The following is a 9798-nucleotide window of genomic DNA, read 5'->3' as shown; positions in this document are numbered from 1 at the left end:
AATTCAAGTCAAGATTTGACCTTTAGTATGATTGACCTATAAATCAATTGAGTCCTGTCTCATACATCAATTGGCTTATCTTATTATTATTCTTATTCTTATTATACATTACAAGAGTCAGTGGTCCTGAAGAAAAAAAGCTGCAAATGCTTGAAGTGCAATACAATTTGCCAAGTTATTCAAGCAAAAAACTAAATAAAACTAAATTTTAATACTTTTCTTTGTAACAAAAACTGTGTTGAAGTCGATCGAGATTTAAAGCGAAACCGGAAGTCCGGAGTAGGGACTTGTTTTGTTTGTGAAATCTTCGAAACGTGTTAATTCAGTTTGATTCGCATTTTTAAAAAGACGTCTTTACTTTGCGTGTGAATAGTTTGATCAATTGTGTACAATGAAATTGAAATTATTTTTTTAAGAAAATGGTTTTCAAACACCGTGTCATTATGTGGATTTTTATGTCTAAAGGAAGTCCACACCGCCCCCTTGCGGCGGTGCTGCGGATGAACACTTCCGTGCAGCGGAGAACGCGGTAAAACGAGGTTCCGGTCTACGGAGCAGCAGCAGCAGCAATAGTAACAGTACCAAGCAGCAGCATGGCATCGAACAGCGGCGTGGCTCACATTAACGGCCAGGAGACCGCGTCCGTCAACGGCGAGCCGGTCGTGAAGCGGCCGCGGGAGAGCGGCCCGCAGGACACGTCGCTCCGCATCCCGAAGGAGCCGCAGAACAAAGTGACCGTGGTGCTCGGGGCGCAGTGGGGCGACGAGGGGAAGGGGAAAGTTGTGGACTTGCTCGCAATGGATGCGGATATCGTCTGCAGGTGCCAGGTAATGATAACTAATGAAAAAGAAAAAAAATCTTTTGATCGCCTGTTTATCACCGTACACCGCAGCTTTTCCTCTCTCGTTCTTGAGCAGTTTTTTTGGGTGAAAATGGTGGCAGATTAGCGGCCGTTAAATATTCATGACCCGGAGCGCGCGTCAACAACCTTGTGTGACCTCCCGGATGTTGGACGGCTACAGCGGTGCTAGCACGCTGGGCTAACGGGGGGGGGGGGGGGGGGGGGGGTTGTTGTGGATTCTCCGGGATGGTGGGCCCCCTCAAAGCCCCGACGGAGCCTTTGCTTGTGGACCCCACAGAGCCGGGTGGATTCCCAGCCGATCACGTCCAGTCTATACCGGGTTACGTAACCCGGACCGCCCGCCGCCTGCAGCTGTTCCTCCTCTCGATCAACACTCACATTTATCCAAAATGTGACTTTTGCTTCTCTGTAAATCAATTGCAACGTACACACAGTAGATTGGAAAGACATGAGCTTTAGGCAGAGGACTTGTTATATTGATATAGTTGTTGGAGAAAGAACACCTGAAGTCAGCAGCTGTTTGTACCTGAGAGGCTGCTCCTGTTAACATTGTGATAAACTCGTGTGAATTTGTGATTGTGCCTTAATAACAAGTCATATCTATGTCTCCTAATGCAAACAAGGAATAAAAATAGAGCTTTAACTCACAATCCAACCCTGGAGAGTCTGCTCATATACTAGATTTACGTTTAAGCAACGTTTGAGTTTCACAATGCCTCAATGATCCGTGGTGTTATAATTATATTAAATCTAAAGTTGTCCTCCAACATTGTTGACATTCATGTGATTATATGGATTATCACAGTGGTGTAATTCCCTTCCAACTCAAGCTTAGAAATCGGATTAATAGTGGAAAATCATCTGATGCACCAACAAAGATCATCTGCTTCTGTTGCCTGCTGCGACCTGTGTTCTGGTCCATTTAGAGCAGCAAGATGCTCTAAATGGACCTGTGTTCTGGCCCATTTAGAGCTTCTTGCTGCTCTTGGACCTCATTAAAGCCACATTAGCGTTGCGTTAGAGAGGTCTGAGACCTACTTTTTCAAATCGAGCGGGCACGCTTGTTTTGGGCACATCACCAGCATTTGGCTGTCTGTCTTCATTATCTCCCCAGTGGACCAAATGTGACTGAGGTGAACGCTGAACTACGCCAGGGCCCATTGGGGAGTGGACTGAGATCTGCTTTTATGGTTTTGTGTTGAAGTTGCACCCTTATTTTTTAAAGAAAATAAAACAATCATTATATATTCCCATTAAATTTTTTCAATTCTTTTGCAGGAGTTTGATTGCTTGTCTTTAGGTCAGCATGTGTCGATGTAAAAACATATATTAGGAGTGCTTTCCTATCAAATTTCCACTTTTTCTCTTTGTTTGATTTGTTAAACGTCTAATTGTACAAGCAAAGGTGTGTACTCTGTGTGTTTAATAGAAACTCTCCCCTTCTTGAATTCTGTTGCTCCGTTCAACACATTCACTGTTAGTTCAGTGCCACAAATGTATAAATATGAGTGAAATATCACTGATATGTTTCACTGAGTGAACAGAACTCCTCATTTCACGCAGTGAGCTTGTGTGTGTTTGGCGATTAACCTTTCGCAGCTTGTACGCTGGGATGGGGTCCTTCACCTTTGCGACTTTTAGTTGGATAAACTATCCCAGAAGCCGGGATGAATCGTTGATTTGACTGGATTCCTCTCTGATGTTGTGCTGTGCTGCGCCGGGGCGCTGAATCGTTTGGCTCTTTGTTCTCGCACACAAGAGCACCACATTGTTGTCGTCCTCACTGCGGATGCTTTGTGCCCGTTGCTTCCTGCGCAGTTTGTCTTGAGCTAAGCCGCCTCGTTTCTCTCCTGTTTACTGTCCGCAGGGAGGAAACAATGCGGGTCACACGGTGGTGGTGGACTCGGTGGAGTACGACTTCCACCTGCTGCCCAGCGGGGTGCTCAACAAGAAGGCCGTCTCTTTCATCGGTACGACGCGGAGCCGAGGTTTTATCTGGAAAGGCTCAGAGATGGCGGGATGATAAATGCTGAGATAAAACCGTAACAAATAAACCTGGGTTTGAACATCGGAACTACCGCACACTTTCTTATCACTGTTTATGCACAGTAGAAGTGACCCTGATTAAGTTAGAACAGACGTTCGTCCATTTACAGGCGTCACCTGGTTTCAGCGAGGACAGAAGTTTGATTATCAAATTTAAAAACATCTGAAATCTGTGACTTTCCTCTTGCATTTCTGTTAAAATCTCTTCTATTATGCACGTCTTCCTATTTCCTCTTTTTTTCTCAGTAAAGAAACAGGAAGTGAGCTGAGCGGAAACTCAGATGTTATATAAAGAATTGGGGAAAACATGCTCAGACAAGTCATTTCTAAATGAATGTTACGTCGCAATACAAGCAGTGTTTTTAAAGGTTTTGTGTCGTTTTGCAGGAAATGGAGTCGTGATACACCTTCCGGGGCTGTTCGAGGAGGCTGAAAAGAACCTGCACAAAGGGAAAGGTGAGGTCTCACCCCACGCAAGCCGCCACAGGCTTCATCACAACGTGCTGATAGTTGTTTCATGCAGGATTACAAGGATGGGAGGAGAGATTAAAGATTTCCGACCGCGCTCACATCGGTGAGTAAGCTTCACGTTGTTGTTGTTTGTAAATATGTTCCCCACCCACCCACCCCAATGACTTAACCCCCCCCCCCTGTCCGCCTCCAGTCTTCAACTTCCACCAGGCTGTGGATGGAATCCAGGAGCAGCAGCGACAGCAGCAAGAAGGAAAAAAGTAAACGCGCTCGATGTGTCTTTAGAAGCTGCGACTTCATTTATCGTTCGATTGGCTCTTAAGTTTGGTTTTGTGTTTTCATGCAGTTTGGGAACCACCAAGAAGGGCATCGGGCCCGCCTACTCCTCCAAAGCCGCTCGAAACGGCCTGCGGGTCTGTGACCTCGTCTCAGATTTCAAGGTTTTTGAGGACAAGTAAGAATGTGTTTGTGACGTGGACTCGTCATCTGTGGTGTGAGCAGAGCAGCCGGGGTTTTAGATCAGGATGCGTTTGTTTCTGACAGTCTGTAATCTTCTGTACTCATTTTCTATCATAATCGAGTAATGAAGCCTGGTGATAATTTAGTGCAGCGTTAGATCAAGGTGACACAAACCTACAGCTGTTTGGAAGACTTTCTCAGTATCAACATTGTGTTGGTCAGTCTGTGCCTTCAGCTGCCAGCAGATGGCGCCACCTCTCTGAAAATCACAGCCTTGTGTGGGCCTTTGTTTGCATAGACTTGCTCTCACTCTTCCTCTCCGACCTCTGCAGGTTTCGAATGTTGGCCGAGCATTTCCTGACGATGTATCCCAACCTCAACGTGGACATCGACAGTGAACTGGAGCAGCTGAAGGTAGAAACGGTTCATCACAGCGAGCAAAGACGGACACAGAACCGTCGCATTCTGTCATAACAGTTTTCCCTTTTGATTATAATGACTTCCTATAAAACAAAATACTTCCAAAGTATCAGAATGTTGTGGCGCTAAAAGCTGCTTCACTGTAACCTCTTACCTCCTGAGGACTTCGGTTGTCTTCATGGTTCATATTCAAGTAAATCTGAGATGCATTTAGGAGAGGGGTGTCAAACTTAAGGCCTGCGGGCCAAAACTGGCCTGCAAGAAGCTCCAATACAGCTCAGATTTTAAATTCTTTTTGGTACACCTTTCTTGTTTAAAAAAAGAAAATTATGCATACAAGTTGTAGGAGACATTTTTTTGTTGTTGAAATTTCACTGAGTTTTGCATCAGTTTCATTTTAATTGGCTTTATGTTACGATCGTAGTCATTGTTTTTTTTGTGTGTGTGAAAATAGACATTTTCATCACCCATACTCTGTGTCAGAACAAGGAAATTAAAAATGTAAACGTAATTATAGCACTATTTTACCGGTCTGGCCCCCTCAAGATGAAATTGGACTGTATGTGGCCCCTGAGTGTGTTTGACACCCCTGAGTTTAGGCTCGAGACCATTCAATACTTTATAGACGAGAAGTAAGATTTTATTTGATGTGATTTTTTTAAAATGAGGATCACAAAAATCTTCACATTGCCTTTAACCGCGTTAATTAATTACTTTCAAAGCTTCCAGACACATTTTTAAATTTGTTGACGTTTCCTCAGAGATACGCTGAGCGACTGCGCCCTCTGGTGACCGATGGTGTGTACTTCATGCACAAAGCTCTGACTGGACCCAGCAAGAAAATCCTGGTGGAGGGAGCCAACGCCGCCCTCTTGGACATCGACTTCGGTGAGCCACCACAGGTTTTCCTCCTGCTTGTGACGAGTTTCTCCCCCTGCTCTAACCGGAGTGTCTGTCCTCAGGGACGTATCCATTCGTGACGTCGTCCAACTGCACCGTGGGCGGCGTGTGCACCGGCCTCGGCGTGCCGCCGTCTTACGTTGGCCGCGTCTACGGCGTTGTTAAAGCGTACACCACCCGAGTGGGGGTGGGGGCTTTTCCCACCGAGCAAAACAACGTGAGTAATCTCGTCGCTTCACTTATTGCTGTCGATGAGCCTGAAGACGAAGGATCACTGTTTTTCTAACGACATCCCACCTTCATGTTTTTTTTTCTGGTACAAATAAAAATGTTTCTGATCTATTAAATATCTTTACTACATAACAAGAGAAAGGCACATGATCATTAAAGCGCTCTGCTCAATGACAGATTTCTATGTGGTGGTGTTTTCCATCAGTTTTAATGAATTTAAATAGAAAATAAATAAATTTATCAAGTTGCTGCACATCGCAATGATTTTCCTGTGACATCATCTGAGTTGTAAATGTCCTGCTCATTCAGTCCTCCATAGAGACGCGTTCTAGGACGGTCCACAAAGTTTTGTCCACCTGAGCAAAGTGTGATCAATGACTTTAGTTATTGTTGGCAAGCTGAAAAAAATATACTTTAAATATCTGAATCACATCCATGTCATTGATCTCGCTCTGCTTTTGCAGAAAAGTTTGATGACCAGGTCCAAGATGTTTGTTTGTTTTCCCCACACAGGAGACCGGAGAGCTGTTACAGTCCAGAGGACGGGAGTTCGGCGTGACGACGGGCAGACGGAGGCGCTGTGGCTGGCTGGACCTGATCCTGGTCAGATATGCCCACATGGTGAACGGCTTCTCTGCGTAAGACCCCATCAGACTATTACAGATTACTTCCTGGCTCAAGTTACTCGACAGGCTTTTTGTAATCAGTAGAGACGTAAGCTGCGCCACACACACACACACACACACACACACACACACACACACACACACACACACACACACACACACACACACACACACACACACACACACACACACACACACACACACACACACACACACACACACACACACACACACACACATCAAACTGAAACGAGTGACAACTCCCGTCTGCAGCATCGCCCTGACGAAGCTCGACATCTTGGACACACTGCCGGAGATTAAAGTGGGCGTGGCCTACAAGGTGGACGGACAACCTCTGCCAAGTTTTCCAGGTAAGACCGAATTATTTTTAACTCAAGTTTATTTGCTTTAAATGATGTCATAGTATCTGAGAGAGGTAAACCACTGAAGGGCTGCAGGTCCCAAGAGAAAACTAAATGACAGATTAGAACGGTTGTGGATGTGATTGACAGACAAAACTACCAAACTGTGTGAGGAAATATCAAAACGTACAATAATCGACCGAAGCTTCGAGGCAGCCATCGGCTGAACCGAGACTTGGTAACACTTTTATTAAAGTAAATCACTCAGTCATCCCAAATCTGCTGTAATCAGCTTTTTCCTGCCCCAGTTTTCCCATTATTGAATGTTTTAGTCATTCGAGTCTTCAGTGTTTGTGTCTCTGAAGCTCCATCTGTCCGTAAAAGCTTTTCATGCCTGGGATAATTACCGTAAAGACTCTGGTTACAGGTGAATGAACATGCCTCGACATCTCCAGAGTGTCCGCGTTTCACATGGATCAGCTTTTCTTTTCTTTTCTCTTTTTTTTTTTTTCCACCTCGCAGGAAATGCAACATCTGGGCTTTTTTTTTTTTTTTTTTTTTCAAAAGTCCGTATGGCAGCACATTTATCTTCTTTACGTCGGGCTTTATTGTGCCAAATGGAGCAAATTGAATTGTTCAGCTGATTGAAACCGGCCGTGATGAAGCCAGTTTTTCTGCTGTCTAACGCTGCGGCGCCAAACGGCACGTTTCCACTTGTGCTGCTTCCTCTAACAAATCTGAAGACACACACACACACACACACACACACACAGAAGTTTCGTAGGAGGAGAGACTTTAGATGTTTTTCTTTTGTATCATGTGTTCCAGCGAACATGGACGTTCTGACGCGGGTGGCGGTGGACTACGAGACGCTGCCCGGCTGGTGCTGCAGCACCGAGGCGGCCCGGAGCTTCGAGGATCTGCCGCCTCAGGCCCAGACGTACATCCAGTTCATCGAGGACTTCCTGCAAGTGCCGGGTTCGTGACGACATCCGTTCCAGGAACGGGAGAAACCGCAGCCAAAAAAAACAAAACAGAAAAACCTCTCGCTGCTTTGCCAAAACTCAGTTTATGTCTCTTCTTCATCTTCCAGTGAAGTGGGTGGGAGTCGGCAAGTCCAGGGAAAGCATGATCAAACTGTTCTGAGCCGTCGACACGTCCCGGGAGCTTGGCCGAGCCTTCAGGGTCGCACCGGAGGACCGGAGGAGGTCGCAATGCAAACCCATTCCTGGAGGAAGCAGTTCACCAGCAGAGCAACACGGGCGAAACCTTTTGAGTTGCTGTGTGTGCGTCACACTCACAATAATTCACACCTCTAATTTATGCATTCCGCCTCTTGTTTTCTATATTTATTTTGGTGTTGATCTTTAAAACCTGCTGCAAACATTTAGGTCTTCTATGTTTTTTGGGGGTTTTTTTTGAATCACACTTTACGTTTGAATAATTTTTTATTGATCACTGGGGATGCATGATATTGGATATGTGCAGATATCTAATCTGCCGGATTTTTAAAAAACAAAATACTGCCCATTACTGATACCAGATATAATCCAGAGTCTATTGATGCGTCGGCGCGTCAAAATCACGTGTCCACAGGATCCGTCAACTTTCTGCTTCCCCTTCATTGTCCATGTGAAACGCACCGCAGTGCATGCTGGGTGCAGTGTGCGTCGGCCCCTCAGCTGCCTTCAGCTCATTTGCATAAAGTCAAACCCATTACCTATGAAAATGAGGCAGAGGTCCGACGTGTCACGAAACTCCCGTGAAACATCTAAACTCCCGGGGGTGAAACCAAAACGAAGACGGATTCGGCCGCGACACATCTTATTTCTCGCCTCAAATGTTTTCAGAAATACTTTTCGCTGAACTGTTTATGTAACAAAAGAGGAGATTTATGGCCGAGCCGCCACGTTGGTTTGGTTTGAGGTCCAGGAGCACCGTGGTGTCCTGAACAAAACTGTTTTAGGTTGAAGGAAAGACTCCAGTTAGTTTTCTACGCAAGAAAAAACCCCAAAATGAAACGCACTGTGGACACGTGATAGACGCTCCTCACATGATAACTAATCAGAACAACCATCGGTGTTTCAATCCGCTGGGTAACTTTTTTTTTTGTGTTAATCGGCAGACGCCAACGTGCCGACGTCATCATGCATCCCTTGTTGAAAGTAATGAAACAAACCAGAGTTTGACGTCAGCATAACTTCCAGTTTCAGCTTCGCCGCAGCTTCAGCGACTCACTGGAGAGTCGAAACTCCCCACCGTTGTTCCTCGCGGTCCCGTCGCGTGTTTGTGTGTGAAAAGACATTTCAGCCTTCGTATTAGAAGGATGTTACAATTTAAAAAAAAAAAAGAAAAAGTTGTCTGACTTTGTAATGAAATGAAAAACCGACTGAAGCCGTCAAGTGATTAGTGCGAGTGTGAACTTTTCTATCTTTAACCATTTTGAAAACATTAGAGCATCTCAGTGAAGTTTGTGTTTAAAAAAAAAAAAAAAAAAAAAAAAATCTTTATGGCGATCATGGGAGCAAATGTAGAGCTTTAAAAAGAGACATGACGTAAACATGTTTTCACACCATTCAGGCATTGATCATCTGTAGTTTTCCACTAAATGTAAGGAGGGGCAGTAATGTACAGCGGTCATCTCAATAATTCCTGCAACATTTCATCACGTCAGTGATGGAAAAGAGAAACTCGGCTCGCTTTTTATCAATAAAAGAAAACCGAAGTTTACCCGTCTGCTCATTTTTGATTGCAAAGCTGTAGTTTTGGGTTCAAACCTGAACTGCAGATTAATTTCCTGGTGATTTGACAGATTGGCTCAGTGGGTCTTTCCCACCGGGCCGCCGGCGTGCAGCGCTCGTCTCGCTCCTCGCCCTCCTCGGTTATGTCCACTTCCTCTCACTGTTTGAAAGCCTTTCAGGACCGGCGGGGATTAGATTAAAGTGTAAAGTGTTCTCCTTGGCACATCGATCAGAGATGTAACTGTACCAGGGCTTCCCAGACGCTGCCAGTGTTTCTGATGCGTTAAGGACACACATTTAGTTCTCAGTCAGTCCGGCTGGGGTGACCACTGCTCATGTTCATGATGGGTGTCGGTGTCTCTGCACCCTGGGTGTTTAAAACACAAGTTAAGGTTGAGGAAGTTTTTACATGCAGTTGGACGCGCAGAACTTTGTGCAGCTTTTACCCTCATGGCAGCAGCACGCCGTCTGAACTAAACATCCTGGTTTTAGACATTTCTTACGAGTAGCGGTCACTACACTGAGATATTGGCATGAGGGAGAACTGCCTTGTTACTGTCAGGGTGCGTGTGTCAAAAAAAACACCCATAATGCTACAGTTGTAGAAGTTTTCTGGTCGTTCCACTTTATTTTGCACTTAAAGGTTTCGTTGAAATGACATTTTCATCACATACTCTGCG

General features: G+C 45.2%; 1 protein-coding gene across 1 annotated transcript; it reads left to right on the top strand.

Annotated features, from left to right (window-relative positions):
- Nucleotides 1-506: 506 nt before the first annotated feature.
- adssl (adenylosuccinate synthase, like) lies at nucleotides 507-8943 on the top strand. Its single transcript, XM_080483500.1, has 13 exons — nucleotides 507-827; nucleotides 2730-2832; nucleotides 3296-3364; nucleotides 3432-3482; nucleotides 3573-3639; nucleotides 3726-3833; nucleotides 4171-4252; nucleotides 5020-5146; nucleotides 5221-5375; nucleotides 5903-6027; nucleotides 6289-6386; nucleotides 7206-7355; nucleotides 7471-8943. The coding sequence occupies exons 1-13, from the start codon at nucleotides 594-596 to the stop codon at nucleotides 7521-7523; spliced, it is 1422 nt and encodes a 473-aa protein (XP_080339626.1). The 5' UTR covers nucleotides 507-593; the 3' UTR covers nucleotides 7524-8943.
- Nucleotides 8944-9798: the final 855 nt, after the last annotated feature.

Source organism: Lipophrys pholis (genome assembly GCF_963383615.2).
Source record: "Lipophrys pholis genome assembly, chromosome: 16".
Classification (NCBI taxonomy): Eukaryota; Metazoa; Chordata; class Actinopteri; order Blenniiformes; family Blenniidae; genus Lipophrys; species Lipophrys pholis.
The sequence above is the reverse complement of the archived record's forward strand: the minus strand, read 5'-3'. Positions and strand labels throughout refer to the sequence as shown.